The 25,956-nt window shown below is 43.1% G+C and overlaps 1 protein-coding gene across 1 annotated transcript in view; it reads right to left on the minus strand.

The window, feature by feature from the left end:
• Positions 1–484: 484 nt before the first annotated feature.
• LOC309541664 (cytosolic phospholipase A2 epsilon-like) overlaps positions 485–25,956 on the minus strand; it is a 46,714-nt gene continuing 21,242 nt past the window's right edge. Inside the window, exons 7-21 of the mRNA XM_082239787.1 lie at positions 17,869–17,911; positions 16,834–16,897; positions 15,204–15,370; positions 14,086–14,178; positions 13,272–13,309; positions 11,159–11,294; positions 10,263–10,399; positions 7,185–7,407; positions 6,225–6,339; positions 5,720–5,857; positions 4,517–4,624; positions 3,396–3,584; positions 2,434–2,603; positions 1,847–2,033; positions 485–1,178 (exon numbers count right to left, since the gene is read on the minus strand). Coding sequence (XP_082095913.1) covers positions 970–1,178; positions 1,847–2,033; positions 2,434–2,603; positions 3,396–3,584; positions 4,517–4,624; positions 5,720–5,857; positions 6,225–6,339; positions 7,185–7,407; positions 10,263–10,399; positions 11,159–11,294; positions 13,272–13,309; positions 14,086–14,178; positions 15,204–15,370; positions 16,834–16,897; positions 17,869–17,911 — 2,017 coding nt within the window. The 3' untranslated portion in view covers positions 485–969. The remainder of the gene's footprint in view (positions 1,179–1,846; positions 2,034–2,433; positions 2,604–3,395; positions 3,585–4,516; positions 4,625–5,719; positions 5,858–6,224; positions 6,340–7,184; positions 7,408–10,262; positions 10,400–11,158; positions 11,295–13,271; positions 13,310–14,085; positions 14,179–15,203; positions 15,371–16,833; positions 16,898–17,868; positions 17,912–25,956) is intronic.

Below are 25,956 nucleotides of genomic sequence, written 5' to 3' on the forward strand. Positions count from 1 at the left end.
AATTCGGTGACTATAGAAATGCACTGAGATTTAAAAGAGCTTGAGAGCATTGAGTGCATGGTTTTTCTGGTTTTCTCACATGAAAGTGAAGACAGCACCTCTTCTGCTGTACAGTGGTACCTCGGGTTACAGACGCTTCAGGTTACAGACACTTCAGGTTACAGACTCCGCTAGCCCAGAAATAATACCTCGAGTTAAGAACTTTGCTTCAGGATGAGAACAGAAATTGTGCTCTGGTGGTGCGGCAGCAGCGGGAGGCCCCATTAGCTAAAGTGGTGCTTCAGGTTAAGAACAGTTTCAGGTTAAGAACAGACCTCCAGGACGAATTAAGTTCTTAACCCGAGGTACCACTGTATCTCTCAAACAGCTAAGGATTGTTTTCCTTTTATTCTAACGTGCTTGCTTCTCTATGTAATATACATTTTTCTCTTGGGGTGTATGAATCATTTGTTCGTGTGTATGCGCAACTGTAATGACTGCCCGGTTTTCTTTCTTTTTAAAATGAGTTTATTGAGTTTTCCATTAAAAAAAGACATGCATATATACTGTACCATGACAACAACAAACATGAGTAACAAAATAAACCAAGCACAGAGGAGAAAAACATCAAATGAATGAGAAAATCAAGCAGGAGGATTTAAGATTACAATGTATAAGATTACAATGTATAATTGCGCAGACAGATAATTTCATTCTTTCTCAGAGTTTCTGGTCCATCTGAGAATAGATTCCCAAAAATAATCTATTGTAAAAGGAGGGCTGTGTATCCCTGTATTGCAATTATACTATGATGCAGCTTACCTAAAAGAATGTGTTCCCAATATTACAAGGAAACATGGCTATCTCGTTTTCAATAAACAAATATCTTGCAGTAGGTCTCATGTTCTCTTCATGTAGATTTACAACATGAATTTGAGTAGCAGCATCTATCTGCTTAGGATTGCAGCCTAGGACCCTCCACAGTGGTACTCATAATTTCCGCTTTTTTCTCCGCTCCACAGCTACACGCAAGGCTTCGACAATCTTGTTCTCATTGTTCAGGATGTTGTATTCAGTCAGTTTCACCAATCTGTCAAAATTCTCCTCTGAAAAGGTCACCTCTCTTGTAGCAAATGGGGAATGAAAGCTAGAGACATCCACATTGCCTTCTTCCATATCTGTGGGGCTGCGTTCCACACCTGTAGAAAGAACACCACCAAGAGTTTCACCAGCAAGGTTTTCATCTCTAGGCCAAAACAGCAGAGTTCATCCATTCATGTTAATCTAAGAAGGGTAATATTATTGGCCTTGCTTAAATACTACATCTTCCTATAATGTATGAATACTCTAAAGGCATATAAACCTCAGCATGAAATCACACCAGAGCTTGCCCAAAATAAATATGACAGCTCCAGCTGTCAGCTTGATGGGCCATTTGTTGAGAACCAGAGGCTGGCAATGAACTCACTCAAGTAAAATCACCTAAGTGGCCATTTTATGATCAGAGTCTTCCACCTACACAGCTCCCTGTGTCTCCTTCCATTCTCCACCATTCTCCTAAGTTCTTGCTTTATAACACATGCAGACAATTCAGTGCACCATGACAAAGGCATCTGCACGTTGGTCATTATAAAATTAAGACCTGGCTGTAGAGCAAAGACACTTTACCATGTGCTCAAAACTAGGCCAGATACAATCAACCTGTAAAGTTGTGGTTCAGTGCACTTCTACTTATAGGATTTGGTGCTCATGGAAAGACTAACAATTTGACCAAAGGAATACTTGAGTGTCTAGTCAGCGAAGAGCATTGTTGGAGTGTGACTAGTCATTGTGATGTTGGGAAACTCAGTGGCTTTTCGCAACTTACCAGGTTCTTTGTATTTTCTGAAAGTATCATTTGTCAGTGGGAAAAAGAGCACGATAGGAGCTGCCGCGTTATCTGTATCTTCAAACCAATAGCACTCCTTCAGGTTCTTCTTGTCTTCCTCACTGAGCTCCATGTTGGGAAATGGGATTCCGAGCTTAGCAATATAAGTGGAAAACTGGTCTAAATTCTAGGTGAGAAATCACAAAGAAATGGGCTGTGAAAATCAAATACAACACAAAACTAATGCTGCACCAACAAAGTCTGTTTCAGCCTAGAGTGGTATCTAAGTAACTCGCTCCATCTGTATAAGGGTTTCCACTTATGTAATGGCATTTTCCCTCCTCTTCTTTCCACGTGTGCTCCAGAGAGCTGGTGGAAACCTCCAAACATGTGGGGAGGTGGGAGAGATTTCAATTGAGAAAGCAGAAAGCATTGTGCTGCAAGAACATTGTTGTATATCTTTGTTCAAATCCTGCACGACTTTTGTAGGATTTGAAAGATGGCCAGACCACAGTGTGCGCCTGTTGCATTTTAATCTTTGCATAGGAGCTTATAGAAGAAAGACAGGAACAATTAAAAGATCTCACCAAGGTCTGTGAGCCCCCAGTGTAATTTAAATGCAGTATAAGATCCACTTTTCTCTCAGGTCTCAGAAGGGGTGGGTAGCTGGTATTGATGAAAAATCCAGTATCCACCAGAAACAGAGCATGCTCTGCTGTTTCCATTAGCTGGTTAGGGTAATCATCCACCACAGTATCTGAAAAGCAAATTTGCAGGTCAACTTTGTGCAAAAACAACAAAAGCTCCCAAGGCAAAAAATAAAGGAATGTCCTCTAATTTCATCCAAACTTTGTGTATTAGTGCTTTTTAATTACCATTTTAACCTTTGCTGATCCCCAGTGGGATTTTTTAGGGGGAGGGAGAGCTGTTAAATAGTATTGTGAATGTTACTTTATTGTCCTTAGTTATTTCGGAGGGGTTTTTTGAAGGGAACATGAGGAATTTCCTTTTTAAAAATATGCAAACATGCTGAAATGTGGCGTACTGAAAAGGCTGGGAAATGAGAAACCAAATTGGGGAGATTCTTCCATTCCCAGCAAACACTGCTATTCACCCCTGAAAATGTTGGAAGAAGTTATATGGGGCGCAAAGAGTGAGAAATGTATGTAACTGAAAATGTGAACTTTTTTTCTAGGGTTAACTATGAAATGTAAGGCAAAAAGTGGCAACAAATCAATCACATAACCAGTGAAATATCACCACAGCTGTTTTGTGCATAATTTTCCTCTGGTTCTCCAGCCTCTTTGAGCCTCTTTGGCCTTGTATTCTGAATCTTCCAAAATGTCTGTGGTGGAGCAAGCTGCCAGGTTCAAATGGAAGTGATTCTTTGGTGAGAATTGCTTGTGCCACACAATGAATTCCTAGTTTAATTAACACAAAACTAGATTACTCGTTTTCCTGAGTCAAATGTTCTTGTATATTGAGTGACAACTGAGAAGCCAACAAGATGTAGGTTTAATAAACCACAAATGTAGGTTTATTACTGTGCCTTTCCACGCAGAAAAGTGCTCATTCTTCAAGTATTCCTCATGAAACTGGAAGCCTTTCAGGAAATTGGGATATTCTGCTATTGTTGGGCGTCCTGTTAAGACATCTCGGAGACCATAAGATAGCTGGCCCTGAGGGGTGATTTTGCGGGTTTCCAGATCTCGTGGTCCTGAGGGTGAAAGAGAAGCATCTGCAAAAGACATAAGGGATGTTTAATGCCCCTTGATAACAATGACATCTTGAGGAAGATCAATAACATAGTGAAAAAGCACCTCTTTTGTCCGCAGAAGGTCACAGGTTCAGCCCTTTCAGTAAAAGGATTTAAGGATATCTTGCCCAAGATTTCAAAAGACCACTGCCAGTCCAAACAGAAAAGAAAAACTAGGCTCGATGGACCAATGGTCCGAGGCGATAAAGTGCTAGGAATAAAACCTAAGATAGCTTTGGACCGCAAGCACTGCCACAAATAATATTCTGTGGTGGCAACACTTCTGGAATAGCTATCACTTTGTGGTGTGCCATGCTCCAACACTGTTTTGTTTCATTTCAGACAAGGATACACCTCTTTGTCTAGGCTCTTGAGGATCAAGAATTGCTATATTTTGCCTCACATTGATTGAACTTTTTTTTTTTTGGTGATTTTTCTATGAGTCTTACTAATGTTGCTGATGATTAATTAATTATACACTGCTAATGATGCTTTCATTGTTGAGGTATGTACCACCATCAAGTGAAGGGTGAATTAAAAATACCTCCAATTAATAAATAAAGCATCTTAAATACACATATTCATGAGCTGTTGTTGCACATAGCCTGAACACGCCGGAAAGGTAAAAACCCTCCATAGACTAGGTTTTAAGTAGATTTGGTCTCTCACACTAGTTGTCAAGGGAACTGGGAGAATTTGGGCCTGGTTTTTTGTCTGGATCAATGTCTTCTCCTGTGTCTGATTACTTTCTTGGGTGGGCATTTTTTGTTTTAATGGAATCAAACAATAATGTTTCCTGTCTCCTTTTATTGGAACAAGTAATTAGTCTACACAAATCTGTTATCAAACAGGAGTGTGTCAACAATTATTTTACAAAACAGAAAAACCGAAAAGAAGCAAGGATGTCACATTACCAATGTCTTCTACTTTGTCTTTTGTCCACCTGCTCCAAAAGTCTTCAGAGTTATGAGCCAAATTCCAGAAATACATGAAATCCATGGAAAATATGCTGCTCCACATCCCTGTGAAATGGAAGAGATTTCAAAATACTAAACAGGTGAAGCTTTGGAAGGAAACGGGTATTTTGCCTTGCACTGGAGCTCACTAATTGTATAAAGGCATCCAGAGTTGTGAAATATGGTTTCACCCTGAAAAACTGTTTTGTAATTCTCTTTGGGAAATGGATTCCTGCAAGGGCTATGGATCTCAGCCCTGTAGTATGGATGTAATGAGGCCATTGCTAGAAAATGTTCATATGGTTATTGTTCCCCATCCTGTCCAAAACATCATCTTGTTCTTGTGTATATCTGTTTTGAGAGGGGGGGGAACAATGACCAGGGAACAATACACAAAGCCAGGGTAGGCAACGTGATACCAACTGGGTGTTGTTGGGCTACCACTCCCATGGGGGCCCAACAACATCTAGAGGGCACCTTGTTGGTTACCCGTGCATCTGGGCAGTCATATCAGCATATTTGCTCCATATATTCTCTCAGAAAACAAACACACATGTCCAAATGCTCACTAAGAAAGCTTAGTGGATTCTAAATTGAGCTAAGGAAATTATGCCAGTTTCTAATTGAGCAGCAGAGAGAATTGCAACACATGATGAGCTCCACCTGCTAACATGTCTTTGTGCCCTCAGTTATTTAATGTATAGTTCGGACCTCCTTTGCTTCTGATCACCCTAGTCAAGATTCACATACGACTGGTTTGGAATACACTATTGATCATCACTGTCCCTTGCTTTTCATCAAAAAACCAAGTAACACTGAAGTGGGATAGAAATAATAAACTAAACTAAACCTGAAACTAGGGAGAAATATTTGCTTTTCAGAATAACTCACAATAATCTGAACAATTATCCGTGTAAACCTTCACACTGCATTTAAATGTGTTGTGTAAAATATTACTGCACTGTGTTGCCTACATAACTCAGTACATCAACTTTCCTTGAAGTAGCTTTGCCAGTAAAGCCAAAACAAAAAACAAAACTGATTTAGACATTTGGGAACTACAAGAAAATGATTGGGTGCTAGGGCAAGTGAATTGATCCTAGCTCTACTTTGTCTAAACTACTATTTTCTTTCTAATTGATCCTCCCCCGCCCTTAGCACCTTGCATGAAGCAGATTCGACTTTCTGGAAGCTTCTTCATCAGTCGTCCCATGAAGTACTCACTACCAAAATCTTCTGAATGGGTGTAGGCTCCATATTTGAAGTTCCCCACTTCATAAGGTGTGAACTCCAGCCACTCTGTGAAGACAACGAAATGGAGTTCCATTTCCCCTACTGATGTGGGGAAAGAGACTTGCACAGCCAAATCTTTTTACTCGCTAGCAGCAACAAGTGATGCCCAAGAATTCTCTAAAAGTAGAGTTTTATTTCTTGCCGAAGCAGGAAAGTTTACAGCAAGCAATTTGGAAAGTGTTCAGAGGATGGAACTCCAATCTCTGTTTACACACAACTATATACCAGTACAGTCACTCTAACCACAAAGACAGGTGTTTCCATACTTGAGCTGGCTAAGCATTTTTCCTGGGCCGCCACTGCTTTCCCTGAGCTTCTGAGGTTGGTAGAACAACAAAGAGGACCCCTTATTGATTTATAATAGCAACATTACCTTTATAATCTTGAGCACTGTACTGGTCTTTAAGGTTGACAGTCAAATAAATGGGCAAGGGATTCTGACCCTCATTCACAGCCATTCGCTGACCTGAGATTGTACTATTGTCTTTCTGCAAATGAGAGAGAAGAACAACGGTGATCAAAATTATAGATTCATTAGTTTAAAACTGAGATGGAATCTAAGATCTGAATATGTGTCTGCATAGATGCCTTGGCCATCATGTGCACACATTTTTATATTGTCATATTATGTTTGTTTGAAACAATTCTATACAGTGGTACCTGAGGTTAAGTACTTAATTCGTTCTGGAGGTCCGTTCTTAACTTGAAACTGTTCTTAACCTGAAGCACCACTTTAGCTAATGGGGCCTCCCCACTGCTGCCGTACCGCCGGAGCACGATTTCTGTTCTCATCCTGAAGCAAAGTTCTTAACCCGAGGTACTATTTCTGGGTTAGCGGAGTCTGTAACCTGAAGCGTCTGTAACCTGAAGCATATGTAACCCAAGGTACCACTGTACTGGCTTCCATGTCAAGTCTCAAGGCAGCGTACAATATTAAAATGCATATCAAAACATTGAAATGCAGGGGGAAATGCAGCTGAAAACTAGGTCAACATTAAAAGCATAAGTGTGTTCTACACAGGAGTATGAAATACAGTGCCCTCTATGAAATAAAGTGCCCTGTGATCCTCAGGAAACACCTGATGAGCCCCTCACTGTTGAGTTTGGGTGCTCTTGTCATTATTGGATCCTGTCCCATCAAGAACATTTCCCGTGGTGTAGTGGCTCTGCCTACACCTCTTAATAATCTCAGTCCACCACTGAGGTTAATAGCTCCCAGACCTTCACCTATTATTCTCTTTGCATTCCTCCTCTGTTGTGTATAAACCTCCATTTCCCCTTGATTAACCACCATGTTTCAAAATGGAAGGGAGGTGGGGAATACAACAGTTACCTCATCATGTAACATGGATTCAATGACAAGCCCCCAGAGGTCTATGAATGAAGTGTTGTGTCCTTCTTCGCTTCTTTGTTTCAGTTCATTATAATAATACTTCAGTTTATCCATGGAAAAGGAGTTAAGCTTGGACTTTGTCACTTGCTTCCGGGCTTTGAGAATGGCTTCCTCCAGGAATTTCTGGGACCAATCAGCATCTTCATACAAATTTCCCATAGTCCTGAGTTTTGAAAGATACTATCAGACTGATATGCAACTAATAGCATAGAAACCTCAAGTTCAGAGAGAGATAAACTCTAGCTTTTCATAAGAGCTGCAAGCCAAATAATTTTTTTTAAAAAAAAATCAAATGTGCTTTTAGTTTATTACTCTATAAATTAAATTTGCATAGATCTGCATATGAATAAAAACAATTTTTCAGAAACAATAAGTATACTTAGATCAAAAGTGGGTAATCTTTTTCAATGCTTGAAGGCCACAAACCTCCATGAGCCATCTCCCAGGGACTAGGTGCTAGCAATGGGCATGGCCAGAGGTAAAAGTGGGAGGATCAATGGTTATAGCTCTTACCTTTGTCCAGTAGGCTACACTTCAGGTACAAAAACGTCAGAGATTTCTACACACACACAAACACACACACCTTCATCCTGGCAGGCAAAAGGCTTAGATGATTCACACATGTATTTTTTTATTTAGGTCAGGCACACATGTATTATTTAACATTATTTTATTAATTTAATTCATGAGTCACCTATTTTATTTTATTTTTTGGCTAAGCAACATACACAGTGAAACAATGACTTTTTAAAAAAATAGAGCAACTCGATCATACTACCCTAAATCAATGAACCAATCCAGTAATAGTACAACAATATTTTTTTTATTTATGTTGATTTATTTAGAATAATTTCAAAGCTGCTTAATAAAAAGCCCCTCTAACAATATAAAACAATAATCAATAAGCTACAGATAAAAGCAGCAAATGTTAAAAACAAGTATCCATAACTAAATTATGTGTCCAGATAAGTGTGCTGAAACTCAATAGAGACAGGTAAATCAAATCCAGCAATCCAAAGAACAACAACTCAGCCCAACTATGGCAGACCCTCCAAGTGTCCCTATTTTCCAGGGACATCCCTGATTTAGAGAAGCCATCCCAGTTTCTTATTTGATCCCAGAATGACCCACTTTTCCTTAGGACATCCCTATTTTCATTGGACAAGTGTTGGAGGGTATTGAGTTATCTGACCCCCAAGCTGTCTGAAGGCAATTCTGTATATGGAAGGTTTTTTATTGTTTAATGTTTTATTGTGTTTTTATATATGTTGAAAGCTGCTCAGAGTAGATGGGACAACTCAGTAAGATGTGTGGGGTATAAATAGTAAAATTATCATCACAGAATGGGACGTCCCTATTTTCATCGGAGAAATGTTGGAGGTTATGCTATTGTCGTCATTCTGCAGATGCAGATTATTGGTGTTCAAAGATGCTAGAGATATTAAAAGGACTAAGGAAAGAGAGAGAAGAAGAAGAAGAAGAGTTTGGATTTGATATCCCGCCTTTCACTCCCCTTCAGGAGTCTCAAAGCGGCTAACATTCTCCTTTCCCTTCCTCCCCCACAACAAACACTCTGTGAGGTGAGTGGGGCTGAGAGACTTCACAGAAGTGTGACTGGCCCAAGGTCACCCAGCAGCTGCATGTGGAGGAGTGGAGACACGAACCCGGTTTCCCAGATTACGTGACTACCGCTCTTAACCACTACACCACACTGGCTCTCAAAAAGATATTAAAGTAGGCACCAGCTAAGCCTCTCAGGGTAGGGTATTCCATAGATGAAGGGTCACTGCCAGACAGACTCCTTTAGTGAAAGGGGCTTTTCTCCTCCTCTTCTAAGCTGTGTGACAATGGCAAATGCCTATTTAGAGATGGTGCCTGCCATCTGCAGTTTTTATGAGCACTTATCTTAAAAATCCTAATGATGCCTTAATCAGCTGTATTTTTGTGAATTAAAAAGTTTCAGACTGAATGATCTAGCTGATTAATGAAAAGACTGCTTATCATATTAGCAGCGGTGGCAATTGCAAACTGGCACAGCTGCGAGGAAGCCAGGAGTTGACCACCAGTTGTGTTATTCAGCCTCAGCTGGTCACAGGGTCTTCTGGGACTTCCCACCAGAATTTCAAATGCAAAATGGCCAACCATTGCCAGTCTAGGGGGTGTGGTTGTGGAGATGGACCTGAGGGAACCTATATCTGGTCTGCTTCCACACATTACATTCTGGCTGCGCCGGGAGTGGGCAGAGCAGTCGGCAACGAAGATCCCATCTGCCCATCTGGTATATCTTGGCCCCACACAAAGGTAAGCTAACAGAGCACATGCTTCACCTTGTTGTGGAATTAATCAGATGCTGTATTTAGGACCAGGAAGGAATTTGCCTGTCTGGAGATTTTGCCTACCTCATACCACCTGTTGCAACCTTCTGGCAGAAAAGGCATTGGGTTGGATCCTTAGTCTAAACTGGAACTAATGTTTATGGTACTCTGGTAAAGAAGTCTATGGGGAAAGTTTTGTCCAAAGGCCCAGACAGGGGCTAATGGGCCAAAAGGCTTCCCACGTGGTAGCCTGGCAGTTCACCCCATTTGATCTGCATTATGGGAGGGTTGCTTTAGCCTAGGATTGACCCTAAAGGAGCAATCAGCCAGCAATCAGGATAGACTGATTCAGGATACATACCCAATGCTTATACCAAAGCCTGCTAATATCTGTATTCATAAAGTTGTGGCCATTTCAGTCCCAAGCTGTTGCCATGTCATTATTGGTTCTTATGCCCCCTGCCCCCAGTGAATCTGGGTTCGCTGTGCCTGCAAAGCCTTGTAGCCCTATATTTTTCATAAAGCGCAAAGTAAATATCAGTCATAACACTGTTATTTAAAAATGAATTTTCTCCTGTGACCTAGGTAGTACTGGTAGCATGGAAACCTTTATGCGTTGGCTTGAATACTGGGTGACCACATAAAACAGCAAACTGCATTGGGCATACAAAATATAGTAAGTTTCAAGAAAAGCCCTCCTTACCATGTTGTGCCAGACAAGCCTGTGAGATACGTAATGCAGTCTAAGAAATTCAGTTTCTGCAGACCCAGAAGGCTTCCATACATTGCTGCAAATGACCTGGTCCCACCACCTGTTGTCATGATTGCCACCACAGGCAACTGTTTAACACACAGAAGCAGAGAACGAACAGTAAGCTGCTGGACCTTATTCCAAAAGTACCATGTTTGTGAAAGAAAAGATAGGGCAGGTGCTTTGCAACACTGGTACTGTCATGTGCACTTAGCATTGACAGAGGTTTATAGAAGTTACCTAACATATTAAGCATAATATTAGCAGTCCGGAATATTATGTGCATTGAGTGAGGTGAAGCAAAACAGCATATTGTTTCCCTCTTGTTCGTCCACTGGCCATACAGGACACAATGGCATCAGAAGAAGCTTTGGGTGGAACTGGGCATCTTTGCATCAATGTGTGTTCCACCCTATGAACTACAAGCCTTGATAAACCATTATAATTAAATATCTGGCATGTGATCCTTTTAAGAGAAATGGCTATGACCCAGGAGGCCAGCTTCTGCAGAGCTGACTCAGAGGTGTGGCATGGCTAGAGAAGTTAGTTTCTGATCTGTGCAGGCTCCTAAGCAGCATCAGGAATAAAGTTTAATTGACCATTAACTCAGCTTGTAGTGTCTTCATTCATAAACAGCAGAAGGGAGTAGGAATGGACACATCTATCCACTCTACTTTTCTCATTTTTCCCAATCTCAAATGCAACCCCCCCCCCCTGAATTTTTCCTCCATTCCTAGGTTGCAGCCTGCCCCAAGATATCTAGCACTAGTTCATGAATGGTGGAGCCAGCTGGCTACTCTAACCTTCTTGTAGAAAGAGAGGAAATGAGAAGATCCTGTGTCACCTACCTCATCATCCTGCACCTTTTCCTTTAATTGGAGGATCTTCTTCACAGCTGTAGCAACATATTTCCTTCTCTTGGTAAGGAAATTTTGTTCTTCTGCACACAAGTCATAGGCCAGGCGCACATCTAAATCCTTTGACCTGCAATACATTGCTTTAGCATTGCTTCCAAAATCGCAATTCAGATGATTTGCATAGTTGACCTAGTTGACTATCATGAGCAGTAGTGGACCTTGGAGTATCAACTTTCAGTGGCAGCCCTCTGTGACACCAAAATTTGGCTCACACACCTCTCTCCTTCCATTCTACATCATAGTGGTGGCACCTCCAAGCTGCCCTCAAGGCTCCACGCCCAGTGCAACCAAACTGGACCAAACTGGTCGCATTCCCCTAAATCCACGAGGATGCCACCTCCAACAAGAATGTAACTATGGCTCTTGCCAAGGGTACAACAATGATGAGACTGCAGGTAAAATGGAGCAGCCAGTTGTGTGATACAAAAGGCTGCTCCAAAATCATCTATACTATATTTATCTAGTCTTACTAAAGCTAATCTGACTTTTGCACCTATAGTGCAGTTACATCAACAGTGCAGTACCTATAGTGCAGTGCATCAGCAGTGGCGATCTTAGAGGCCTTGAGTCAGTGGCGTCACAATGGGGGGCATGGGGGGTGGTACACCCCAGGTTCCATGCCTGCGGGGTGACAAGAAGTCACCCCATGGGGGCTCGCGGCGATGTGAGCAGCCATCGTGCCACAGCAGCCGCCTTTGGAGGAGACTCTGTTCGTGGCTGCAGCCACAAGCAGAGGATCCCAGCACTGGCAGCAAACTGCTAAATACAGCGCATGTATGGCATTGCACGCTTGTGATGTACGTAGCGACGCTGCACATGTGCTGTATAGCAGTTTGCTGCTGGTGCTGCTCCAGCACCGTATGGACGGTGCTGGGATCCCTCCGGCGCCGCTACAGGCGTGTTCGTGGCTGCTGTGGCACCGGAGGGATCCCAGCACTGTCCGTATGGCACTGGAGTGGCGCCAGCGGCAAACCTCTATACAGCACATGTGAGGCGGCGCTACCTACAGTGCATGCGTCGTACGTAGCGACGACGCACATGTGCCCTGTCATGATGCCTTCCCCGGGTGTCATGATGCCTTCCTTCGCCCCTGCCCTGAGCACTGAAAAGATTATGGTGCCCTCCATATGTAATTCAAAATCAAAACAACACCAAAACAAAAAATACAATTATATTTTTCATGTAACTTACATGTAAGGCCCTCGTGCCTCCTTCCCAAAGCCAGGTGCCTCCTTGCCCACCTTTCAGAAGGCAGCATGAGGAGGGGGCGGGATTTTGGCATTGCACCAGGGTGCCATAGTGCCCAGGCCCACCACTGCTTTCTTGTGTTACCAAAACATTCCTGAAACATACTGTAATGGCTATGAGTTACTCGTGCGTAAACTGGTGCCTCTCTAGGCTAATTTGCCTTGTTAAACCTTTCTGACTGCACAGCCCTTGCTCATTGCGGCTGCCTCAGTCGCTGGCAGAATCCGTCAGTGGGCGTTTCTTGAACCTCTTCCAACATAAAAGTTGTTTGACACCCAGTCTCCTCCTCCTCTCACTGCGTGGGAGTCTTCTGCGCAGGGAGGGCGTGGGCAGCAGAGGACCTGGGCTCTCCTCACTGATGTCCAGTGAAGAGTCCTGGAGCCCTCCCTCCAATTCCCCCATCTGCCCCCCTTTCTCCCTGGTGTTGCGCTGATTAGCTTCCCCCTCTACTGAGTTGTTTCTCCCCCTGCTGCTGGGTCCTTCGCCAGCAGAATCTGTGAACCTCCCCTTCGCCTCTCGCTCTGATGTCAGTTCCCTGACACATACCATTTCTGCTCAGTCAAAGTTAGGACTCCCCTTGCCCTGTTAATTTCATCTATGTTTAAGCATTATAAGGTTGCCTTTTTATAGATCGGAGCAAGAGAAATTCACTCTAGATTCAGAAAGGGCAACAAAGTGTGTGAATTAGTTCCTGAATGATCTCACTTCTGAGATTCAAAATCATAGTTTCCTGAAAAACGAAGAAACAAAACTGCACAAGCTTAGATGAAATGGGCAAAGAAAAACAATGTTTTACCAGTCTTTTGCCTTCACATGCAGATCAAACGTTGTGTCCTGAAAATCAAGAGATGGGTAAAACCTCAGGCATATCATAATCTATTCTGCCCTTTTAAGAGCACAGCATGACAAACAAAGCAGTCCTGTTGTGGATCAGCTGGACTGCTACTGCAAATCTAGGCATTTGTGCTGAGACAGATAAAACAGCAACCAAGATTATGTTGGATCAACCCATCACCCTCTGTTGGATGATTTAGAAGGATTGGGTCCGGCATCATTTTCACTGCGTGTGTGCCAGCACATCTAAATCCTTTGACCTGCAATACATTGCTTTAGCATCGCTTCCAAAACACAGCAGGAGGATAGCTCAGAGCCCGTTTAAGCCAGCTGTACTCAGCTTCTCTGAAGGAATAACCCAAACATCATGAACCTTCTGCTTGTTTGGGTTATTCCTTCAGAGAAGCAGAGTACAGCTGGCTTAACCTTGTTGGTAATTGGCACTATTTACTTAATACCCACCTGCTTAACAGATTAGCAACTGAATTACATGTTCTTTGGGCCTCACTTGCCACAAATTTATCCATCTTTCTGCTAGGAAAAAGCAGAGTGATGCTCCTGAATTGGGCTTTATTTTCTGGATAAATATTAGGAACAGAGGAAGTTGCCTCACACTAAAGCAGATCACCAATACATCTTGCTTTCAGTGCAGTTATACACATGTTTATGCAGAAGTTCTATTGAGTTAAAAGAGGCTTTGCAAACTGAGCTATAGCATTCCCACACCCACCGACAATTATTTAAATTCAATATTTTCGTAAAGATAAAGCACTTACCTTTCTTAATGTTATTGTCTTTTCTATGGGAAGCTCATCCAAAGGTAAAACCACTGAGATGTTACTTTCTGAGTTTCCTTTAAATGAAGCCAGCTAAAAATACACCAACAAAAATTAAAAGAAGGTATAGAAATTTAACACAAAATTTCTACATTACCCCAAGGTACAGTAACATTGGCATATTTATCACAAGCTGATGGGCACCACTTCTGAAAGCTAAATGAAATTTGTGAATCCAGCCCTTGTTTTTGTTTCTAAAACCTCTAAATCCAGCTGTATACATTAAATACAATATACACACATTTTAAAAATAGAGCTTTTTCACGTTGGGGGTAAGAGTTTGGTGATGAATCTCCCCCACCCACCTTTATTTGTTTCAGTCAAACCACATTAAATATTATTTTTATTTATTTATTTATCCCCCGCCCATCTGGCTGGGTTTCCCCAGCCACTCTGGGCGGCTTCCAACAAAATATTAAAATACAGTAATGCATCAAACACGAAAAGCTTCCTTAAACAGGGCTGCCTTCAGATGTCTCCTAAAAGTCTGGTAGTTGTTGTTCTCTTTGACATCTTGTGGGAGGATGTTCCACAGGCCAGGTGCCACTACGAAGAAGGCCCTCTGCCTGGTTCCCTGTAACTTGGCTTCTCGCAGTGAGGTAACTGCCAGAAGGCCCTCGGCACTGGACCTCAGTGGACTGGCAGAACAATGGAGGTGGAGACGCTCCTTCAGGTATACTGGACTGAGGCTGTTTAGGGCTTTAAAGGTCAGCACCAACACTTTGAATTGTGCTCAGAAACGTACTGAGAGCCAATGTAGTTTTTTCAAGACTGTGTTATGTGGTCTTGGCAGCTGCTCCCAGTCACCAGTCTAGCTGCTGCATTCTGGATTAGTTGTAGTTTCCAGGTCACCTTCAAAGATAGCCCCACATAGAGCGCATTGCAGTAGTCCAAGCAAGAGATAACTAGAGCATGCACCACTCTGGTGAGACAGTCCACGGACAGGTAGGGTCTCAGCCTGCGTACCAGATGGGGCTGGTAAACAGCTGCCCTGGACACAGAATTGACCTGCACCTCCATGGACTAATAATTATGCATTATTATCAAAGGAAACATACCTTTGACCACTGCATCTTCTTAGGTAGTATGATCTCCAAATTTGACTGATGATTCTTGATACAGTGGAACTGAATGACAGTTCTGTTACTAAGTCTGGTGTCTGGAGCCAGTGGAATCTTCTGTGTTTCCTCATAGGAACCCTTTATTGTTAATGTCAGATCACCTTCTAAACAGAAAAAAAGTGAAGCACAAATAGTTCACTTGCTTCAAAAAAGGTTTTGTCCAAAAATCAATCTTGTCTATGATCCAGTTATTCAGAATCCTGGGAATTAAGAGGAGACCCATGCACAACAGGTAAAATGGGGTGTTGAAAATGGCAGCTCGTGATAATTCACATTTGAGAAGAATTATTTAGCCAATTCCTACAGCTCTCTTCCAGTTCACCCGGACTGGTGACAGTGGCAATAAATGCAGGAATGGTGGCAGTGGATAAGAAATCTGGAGACCTTGAGACACCACCTCTCTGGCACTTTGAACATTAGCATCCAAGATGCGAGGTATCCTAATGTTTCAGGTACAAAAAAGGAATAATGCCTCTCAGACTCTAGAGCATGGAGTACGGTGGCCAAATCATCTCTGTCCCAAAGGGGCAGTAGTTGGTGACAGAGATGATTTGGCCGCTGTACTCCATGCTCTGGAAAAAGGCACTCCTAGCCACTGAGGTCACCTGAGCCTCCAGTGACTGATTTATCCAGGCGCACCCCCAATCTGTGGACCTGCTCCTTCCAGCGAAGTGCAACCCCATCCAAAAGAGGTCGTCTCCACATTTCTCAGATGTGAGAACTCAGGACACATAACACCTCTGTCTTCTCAAGATTCAGCTTCAGTTTATTGACCTACAACCAACCCATCACTACCTCCAAGCCCTGGTCTAACACCTCATCCTCCTCTCCCAATTCAGATGGAATAGGGAGACAGAGCTGGGTGTCATCTGTACATTGATGGCACCTGACTCTAACTCTCTTGATAGCAACTCGCAGTGGCTTCATATTGATATTAAATGCCATGGAGAACAAGATGGACCCTGCAGAACACCACAAGGCAACTCCCACTGTGCCAAACAGTAGTTTCCCATAAATTCTTTCTGGAGGTATTTCTGCTATATGGACTACATGTTCTTGTACATTCTGCATTCACCACCAATAGGATGAATGGGATGCGCAAGGAACCAGTACATGAAGCAAAGGATGTGTGTGGAATGTAAATACCGGATATTCATTTGGAAGATATTCATTACCCTTCAAAACTGCCATGTGGACACATCACTAAACTGGATAAATCCCAAATACTGAGTCATAAAGACATTGTGAAATGGGTTAGTGCTATTTGGGACTGTCCACTCAAAGTACTTGAGTTTACTGAACAGTGCCACAAAAACACAACCTTCAAAGTGGCGTCAGTTGCAAATGTCTTTACTCAGGTAGGGACACCTAACCACAAAATAAATGAACACATTATCACGTGTGAAAGGCATGAGCTTATCAAATTCTTCTTTTATCCCTTGAAACCTGAAACAAGTAAAGGGTCAAGAAAATGTAATAGATGTGATTATTATATATCTTCCAGTGTTTGTAAGCTATTGATTTAAAGCAACAAATACATAACAAGTTAAAGATGCAATGACCTCACCTGTGTATTGTTCCTTCAGCTTCTCAATATCCACTGTAACTTCCAAACATGAAACTTCTCGTGACTGCAGGAACAATGGGGAAACAAAGAGCAAAATGATCAATGGAACCAAATAATTGCAAACCTGCAGCATGAGATCTGACTGGTTATTCCAAATTAGTATACAAAATCCAGCATTCTGCTTGGTCCCACCAAGCTCCCAGTCTTGCTGTCTTCCCAACCTTCATTCTACTCTGCCCTTCCTTCCTATGACACACATCCCTGTTCCAAACCTTTTTATTGACAACTCAACTCTTTGCCTCCTTTGTTTCTCACTCCTTCAATCTGCCAAGTAGAGGTGCATCTGGCTCGATAAGGAGGGAAACACAGAAAACCCACCTAAACTATCCATTGTGGGAACTGGACATGCCAAGGACTGAACCTGAGGCTTTCTGCATGCAGAGCATGTGATGTATTAATGTGCTACAGTCCCTCTCTGGGACAATGGGTACTCCATAGCTGGAGGGAGAGCTCTGGACCATTACATTGTCACCCAACTGGTTGGTCATATCCAGACAGCTCTCTGATGACTGTTATTAGTCCTGCTTGATTAATGTTAACAAATTACCCTACTTTCCATGTAACCATAAATGCCCAAAGAGGGTGTGATCAAGGTGGTTGAATGGCCTACATAGTTCTCATCAGGCTAGTAATTTCTAATCAACAACAAGAAGAAAAACATACGTAATTGCAAACACCTCTTCCAAAAAGGGGGGAAATATTTTAAGGGCTGATACATTCAAGTTGTGGGGTAGGAGATGGGTTCAAGTGAATAACAACAACAAAACCACTGGAAGGAATAACAACTTGGTTGAAACCATTTTAACCAACAGATGTCATCTGCATTAGCTGAGCTGAAATAAGCAGAAGCAAGCAATTTAATCCCTCAGTACAGAAGCAGCACAGAGTGTTCCTTGCTTACTGCAAGACAATATGGGTTAAGGTTTGCATACAGCAGCCATTTCATAGAAAAGGACTCTGAAAATGAATAATTACCACCAAAGTTCCATTTGTAATGATGTTTTCAGGATTATCCGGGCTGAAAAACAAAATGGCAGATGGAAATATTACGGTCCATTAATATTTTCTATGGGACCTTTAAGGCACAAAATACATTGTAATTAGTTAGGTATTATACCTTAATACTTTACTACCTATACCCTTCTCATTGCATAGGTTTTTATAGCCAACAGGCTCATTTGACAGATGGGAAACAGAGATGTAAAGATATATCCATTATGCACAGAAGTAAACACTGTTGGAAAAGACATTTAACTTTTAGAGCAGGGCTGGAGAACCTGGAGTCCTCCAGTTGTTGGAGGTTGGGAGTTGGAGTCCAACAACATTTGGAGAGCCATAGCTTCCCATGCCTCTTCTAGAGCTCTGGATGTTAAGCTACAGAACAAGGAGATGTGCTGGTGGTCCTCCTATAGTTCTTCCACTAGCCTCATATATGTTGTCATAGATTAGTTCCGCAATGGACCCCAGAATCAGATTCACTTCAGTGTAGTAGACTTCTGAAGCAAGTCATTCAATGTGAATCCACACTGCATCATGTGGTTGGAGCTCCATGTTCCCTTGCATTATGGATGAGAGAATTTCCAAGGCATTTGGCGGGTGGGTGGAATGGCAGGTCTCCTGACCCATTAAGACATCACGCCCTAATAATCAAAATGACCCCTAATCTCCACCTTCAGCTGGGAGGAGGGGTGGATTCTTGCAACAGCGACTACCTGAAAGCCTGTCTTTCAGTGCCACTTAGCTCTCAGCCCCCAGATCCCCAAAGGTGCTGTCCTTCCCCCCCACCCACAGCACAAACAGAGCTTAGAAACTCTCTTGATGTCAGTGTTCAATTGCTCTGCTGATCTTATATCCAGTCATTCCATCTCTGACACTGGCAGTCCCAACTGGCAGGGGCGTCTTTAGCAGATGCAGCGCCGGGGTGCAAATATCCGCCCAGATCTCCCAAATTACCATGGACAGTGTTGGGGTGGCCATAGCTGTGCACTGCCAGCCATCGGGGGGGCGCAAGTCTCCCCCATGCCGCTGTGGAAAAGTGATCCCCTCAGAGGCTTGGGAGTGAAATTGCGCCCCTCCCAAGCCTCCTTGGGAGGAGAGCGATCCCCACAGAAGCTTGGGAGGGAAGCTGCACACCTGGCAGCCTTATGGTTGGTGGGGCACAGCTGGCGGGCATGCAGGGAAAGGAAAGGCCACCAGCAAAGCCGTGCAGCTCCCCCACTTGCTGGGGCACCACTGAGAGGCCAGCGCCCTGGCGCAATGCACCACTAAGCCCTGTGGAAAAGACGGCTCTGCCAACTGGCTCCTTTGGTGCTCTGTGGTTTATACCAACTTGCCTTCTAATACAGGGCTGCCGTGAGCTGCTCCTGATTGTGAGAGCTATAGCACAGCATGAGGAGGTTTCACAAGTTGTAGGGAAGGAGAAAATGTCCCTTTCTCTTTCCCACCTCCTAAAGGTACTCCACTTCTGTGGACCCTGAGGATTGCTACAAGCAGTTCTTAGGTGGCAGGGAGATCAGGGCCAGTCCAAGACAGTTTGCTGTCTAAAGCAGAAGCCAAGATGGCACATTCCTACACACATGTAGTTCCACAAAGAGAAGTGACTGGACTGGCAGCAGACCCTTACTTCAAGAGGAATGCCCCCAGCATTTGTCACCTTAAGCAATTGCCTCACTGTGCCTAACGGTAGGGCCAGAGAATCAGAAGAATCTATTTGCAACAGCCACAAGCCATAGCAATAAAATAAAATACAACGGACTGAAGACAGAGGTAAAAACTTAACAATACAAAATACATTCTGGAGGTTTACATCTATAATCAAATAATAGATCTTATTCTAATCGCCCCTGCTAAAAAAAATTGCCATTTTTGCTGTCACTTGGTTATCTTGATTTGCTAGAAGGAAGGACACAGTAGCAATGGTTGAGTAGCAGAGGAGTATGTACTACAATAGAAACATTGGCAGCTTTCTTACACCAAGTGAGACCACTACTCCAGCTTACTCAGTACAGTGATACCTCGGGTTAAGTACTTAATTCGTTCCGGAGGTCCGTTCTTAACCTGAAACTGTTCTTAACCTGAAGCACCACTTTAGCTAATGGGGCCTCCTGCTGCCGCCGCGCCGCCGTAGCACAATTTCTGTTCTCATCCTGAAGCAAAGTTCTTAACCTGAAGCACTATTTCTGGGTTAGCGGAGTCTGTAACCTGAAGCGTATGTAACCTGAAGCATATGTAACCTGAAGTACCATTGTATTATCAAAACTGACTGGCTACAGCTCTCCGGGGAAGGCTCTCTCCCACACTTACCTGGATGTGTCAGGGATTTAACCTTGGGCCTACTGCATGCTCTGAGTTACAGTGGTGCCCCGCAAGACGAATGCCTCGCAAGACGGAAAACCCGCTAGACGAAAGGGTTTTCCGTTTTGGAGGTGGTTCGCAAAACGAATTTCCTATGGGCTTGCTTTGCAAGACGAAAATGTATTGTGAGTTCCTGCGGGGGTTTTTTCCTCCCCCCCCCCTTTCCCAAGCCGCTAAGCCGCTTATCAGCTGATCCTAAGCCACTAAGCCGCTTAACAGCTGATCCGCTAAGCCGCTTATCAGCTGATCCGCTAAGCCGCTAAGCCGCTTATCAGCTGATCCGCTAAGCCCGCTAAGCCGCTAATAGCGCTAATCCGCTAAGCCACTAATGGGCTTGCTTCACAAGATGAAAAAACCGCAAGACGAAGAGACTCGCGGAACGGATTCTTTTCGTCTTGCGAGGCAGCACTGTACTAGTCTTTGTTGTGGATTCCTGTTTGTAGCAACTGAAGACTTTCCAAGAATTTTTGTTTCAGGGCCTGCTAGTAAGCCAAGTCCTGACATTGTAATGTTAGCAGGTCTGTATACTGGATTTATTTATTTTTATTTTTTGGTCTTGTTAGTAGTCAAATGTCTTTTTAGATAGCATGTGGAGTTTCATATGCAGCCATGAATCAACTGTCTTCAGCCAAAGGAAGCAAGAGCAGCCGGTGGAATATTTCAAATAAAGCATATTGAGGTTCATAATGTGTTCTGGCAAAATGAAATTTACACCCTTCATTACACCCCAATACTTCCAACATAGTGTGTAAAAGAATAGTGGAGAGGGAGAGTCCCTTTGACAGAACATCATAACGTAACCTAGGACTCAGCTAGATTGGTAAAGAAAAAGTGATTTATATGCATTGAATATATTGATATAATGTTGTACCACCAGATGGCATTATGGATTCCCATTTTTCTCTATCTGGTTGCCCTGTTTAAATTTACAGCATTTAACTGAAACACTTCTTTGGTGTGTCTAGATCCAGCCCAAGTGTTAATGTTATATAGTAGCAAATTTAGCTTCTGCTAAAACTATAAAAAAAAGAGAGAAACTAATGTTGAGTGTGAATGTGTGCAACGGAAGAAAAGATGGAATCAAACTCTGGTAATGCAAGGGGAGACAGTGTGAAATGTACATCTAAAATGTAAGAAGTACTGTATATGTTCTGGGAAAATAACTGGAAGTTAAATGATAAAAGGGAACAATGGGTGGCACATCCTGTGTGTGGCGTGTGAAAAGCATGTGAAATCTCCTAGCACCATTATCAGCAGCAATTGCACAAAAAATTCCCATCTGGCTACAACCTATAAGCAATGTTCTGACAAATGTTCCCCACTCCCCCCAAAAAGAAAAGTTGCCCCAAATGCTCCAGGCAAATTTATAGTGGGCCCTACTGAGCACTTCTTTCTTTCATGGCTCGCCAAATGCCAGAATTATTCATTAATCTCTGACTACAACAATCTCATAAGGATTCAACTCAGTCAGTATCTACAATGGCACAGATATGAAACATTTCTACCAAAATGAAATGAATGCATAAGTTGGTGTGAAGTTTGGTCTAAAGGGCTGTCTTTTCTCCCGAAAAACACTTGGATGGGTTCACAAAATAATTCACCTTCACCTCGCTGTGAGAATGTAAATATTGTAGGAGACAACCCAGTGCAGTGTAGTGGTCAAAGAACAGGACAAAGACTAGGAAAATTCAGGTTTGGATCTCTTGGGCCAGTTATGCTCTCCCAGCATAACCTACCACACAGGGGTGCTGTGAGGATTCAATAGGGTGGAGCATGAAGAAACTTGTTAGCCATTCCGAACGCAATAAAAACACAATAAAATAAATTATAAAAACAGTGGCAGCACTAAAACAAATATTTAAAAAAATGGACGAATACTTTACTAAAAAGAAAAAAACATACAAGTTGGATTTTTCTTCATAGTCAATGTTTTAATATATATCTTATACATTTTTTACATTTATTTACATTTTTCTTTAGCTTTTTTCCTTTGTTGTTTTCATGTAAGCTTCTTCCTGTTCCAGGAATACATAATCGTGCTCAATTTCAAACCTGTTGGGAAGAAAGTGAGAAAAGTTAAATTAACCACCCATAGGCAGCATGTCCACAAAGATCAATTTTTAGGAATCAAACTCCCTCCTATGAGCCCAGGTCCATGAGTAGGGCTTTCATGGTTTCCTCATCCATTTCCACAACAAGAAGAAGCCACAGAAGGGCTGGTGGGAACCACAATATTCACATAATACAAGGTGAGAAGTTTGTCTTCTATGCCTTGTTACATACTCTTTAACCTTCTTCTCTCAGTCAAATGCCCCAAAGTGGGGAAAGGATGCCTTCTGGTATAGACATGCCCTATAAATTACGTTTAGGAATGTGAAGCACCATTTGCTTCTTGGAGAGCTACAAAAAGTTTATTAACCTCGAATCCTGTGCTCCGTTAGAAGCCAGGAGGCCTAGGGATATCGATACTGCGAATCCACCGGATCCAGCGTGTTCCTGTTGCTATAAGGCCTCCTTCATTACCACCACCACGAGGAACAGGAGGAGGAGCAGTAGTACGCGCAGCAGCAGCAACCCGGGGCTGTCTTTGGACCCTATGAACAAACAAGAGGAAAAAATGCTGTCACTTGTGAAACACGACAAAGCAATACAGGTAAAACAAAAACACACCAATGGAGTAACTTAAGAAAAAGAGGAAGAACTTACCTCCTCAGTCCTTGCCTGCTGGGGCACCAGTTGCCTCCTTTAGGCAAATCTGGCCTCCATGTGGAGACTCAGTGGAGGATGGCAAAGGCATTCCATGACTCACCCCTGTGTAAAAAGGTAAAGGACCCCTGGACGGTTAAGTCCAGTCAAAGGCGACTATGGGGTTGTGACGCTCATCTTGCTTTCAGGCCAAGGGAGCCGGCATTTGTCCACAGAGAGCTTTCTGCGTCATGTGGCCAGCATGACTAAACCATTTATGGCACAAAAGAACACCGTGACGGAAGCCAGAGCGCACAGAAACACCATTTACCTTCCCGCCACTGTGGTACCTATTTAGCTGTTTGCACTGGTGTGCCTTCAAACTGCTAGGTTGGCAGGAGCTAGGACAGAGCAATGGGAACTCATTCCATCGCACAGATTTGAACTGCTGACGTTCTGACTGGCAAACCCAAGAGGCTCAGTGGTTTAGACCACAGCGCCACCCCCTGTGTACAGCTGTTCCAAGTGGTCGGAGGAATAATGGCATCTGGCTCAAGCATGAAGTTCCTACATACCTGCTTCACAACATGATGCTTCCCAGCTTGAAGCACTCAGCTTGTGAACTGAGCACTTTGTCCCCCAAAATTCTTCTCTGGCTCAGTAAACTTCTGGACATGTGTGCCACAACAATAACTACTCAGTAGAGATATCAGGAGTCTGAGATGCCACTGAGCATGCTCATGACAGAAACCCAAGTGCCTTGGGCCTTGTGGTTTCCAGGGCTCCTGGACATCCCTACAGAATCCCTGCTGCTGCCATTCCAGTGTCCCAGGCATCAGGAAGGAATGGCCATTGCTCCCATTGCAGCAAGGTCGGTGAAAGGAAAGGGGCAGAATTCAGGAATTTACAGGTGTTGGAGAAGGAAATGGGAGAAGGAAATGGCATTTTGACCCATTCACACTCCCCATGATGTTATCAGAACTGCAGCACAACTTCCACATACAGTCATACCTCGGGTTGAATACGCTTCGAGTTGAGCGCATTCGAGTTGCGCTCCGTGGAAACCCGGAAGTAATGGAGCATGTTACTTCCGGGTTTCGCCGCTTGCACATGTGCAGACACTCAAAATGACATCACACGCATGTGCAGAATCAGCAAAAAGTGACGTGCGCATGCGCAGACGTGCCGTCACTAGTTACGTTTGCTTCTAGATGCGAACAGGGCTCCGGAACAGATCCAGTTCGTATCTAGAGGTACCACTGTATTGGTACTGGGCCCAGAAAAATAAGATGTGTTGGAATATACAAATTGAGCTGAACAGAGTTCACCCATCGCAAATTTTGTTCATGGATCACGTAACACCAATAGCAAATACTGATGTCTCGTAGTAACAGAAAGAAGTGCAGCTGCAATGCTGTAATGTACACAGACACACCGACAACTGTTGTTAAATTCAAAATTTCATCATTTTTTGGTACCAGCAATTCTACCCAGGCATTTCATGTTGACATGCGATTTTAGTAGGTGTAAATGTTTTTAAATGACTCATTTTATTTGTTATATTTTATTTTTGTGTATCTTGTTTTTAATGTTTGTATCTTATTGGTACTGTCTTGTAAAGCACTCAGAGGCATTTTGTTCGAGTAAGTGGTATACATATTTTGTTAAGTAAAATAAAAAAATAATGTTAACTATTGAATCAATCGATTTTGTTATGGTTGTGATGGCATATAATACCAAATGTAAAGGTAATTTCCAATGCCAGGTGATGGGAGTGTGGAGAGAGAGAGAGAGAGAGAGAGAGAGAGAGAGAGAGAGAGAGAGAGAGAGAGAGAGAGCTGGCTGTACTTGGAACAAGTAGTTCCCCTTTACAAATCCACACATAAAATTCCCAGAAAAATGGCATGGCATACAAACTGAAAGTTGTTCCAATAGAAATTATTAAACCAAAGTCAAAATAACACCACCTGCTTAAGAGTTAGTGATTCCTTCCAACTCTATGATTCTGTGATGAGATGTTTCAAGTGATGTTTAGCCTTCATGAACTACACTGAGCTACAAGGGTACCTCGGGTTACAGACGCTTCAGGTTACAGACTCCGCTAACCCAGAAATAGTACCTCGGGTTAAGAACTTTACCTCAGGATGAGAACAGAAATAGCGCGGCGGCAGTGAGAGGCCCCATTAGCTAAAGTGGTACCTCAGGTTAAGAACAGACCTCCGGAATGAATTAAGTTCTTAACCCGAGGTACCACTGTACTTGTCTCCAGTGGCAGATAAGCAAGGGCAGCAGAACGAACTCCCCCTGCCCTGTCTGCCTGAGGCTGCACTGCCCAAGCTGACAAAATGAGAACACCCCAGACCAGTTGCTGCCACGCCATTCAAACGCCTGCTGCTGGCAGCAACGGCCTGCCTGGGCCCTCTGTGGCCAAGCCAATGCCTTGCTGAGATGTGAAGCACCAGTGTCACCCCACCTGAGCCCCCCACTGACACCGCCTTGATTTATCTTCCCCATCTAAAATCATAGAATCATAGAATCATAGAGTTGGAAGAGACCACAAGGGCCATCGAGTCCAACCCCCTGCCAAGCAGGAAACACCATCAGAGCACTCCTGACATATGGTTGTCAAGCCTCTGCTTAAAGACCTCCAAAGTAATTTTATTAAAAAATAAAATGGCCAGGCCTCCTTGCATTTTGAAAACATGTATAAAGACATGGTCAGAAAATATCTGAAATCACATGCCCTTGTCCTTTCAGAAGGACCAGTGTCAAATCTTAGAGCCACTTCAAACGTGATGAATCCATGCAGGGGGATATGGAAAACTATTGGCAACTGCTGCTCACCTGACTACTTCTTTCACTGCATGGTGTACAAGTGAGGTTAATGATTCACATTTTCCCAACCCATATAGGTAGTGAAGCAGATCCAGGAGAGGTACACATGGTGTGCTGCACTCCGCTTGCACACTTCTCCCACATTATTTGAACATATTTGGAGCATCTCTTAGACGCATGCACTCCATC

This window comes from Podarcis vaucheri (genome assembly GCF_965113315.1).
Source record: "Podarcis vaucheri genome assembly, chromosome: 1".
Taxonomy (NCBI): Eukaryota; Metazoa; Chordata; class Lepidosauria; order Squamata; family Lacertidae; genus Podarcis; species Podarcis vaucheri.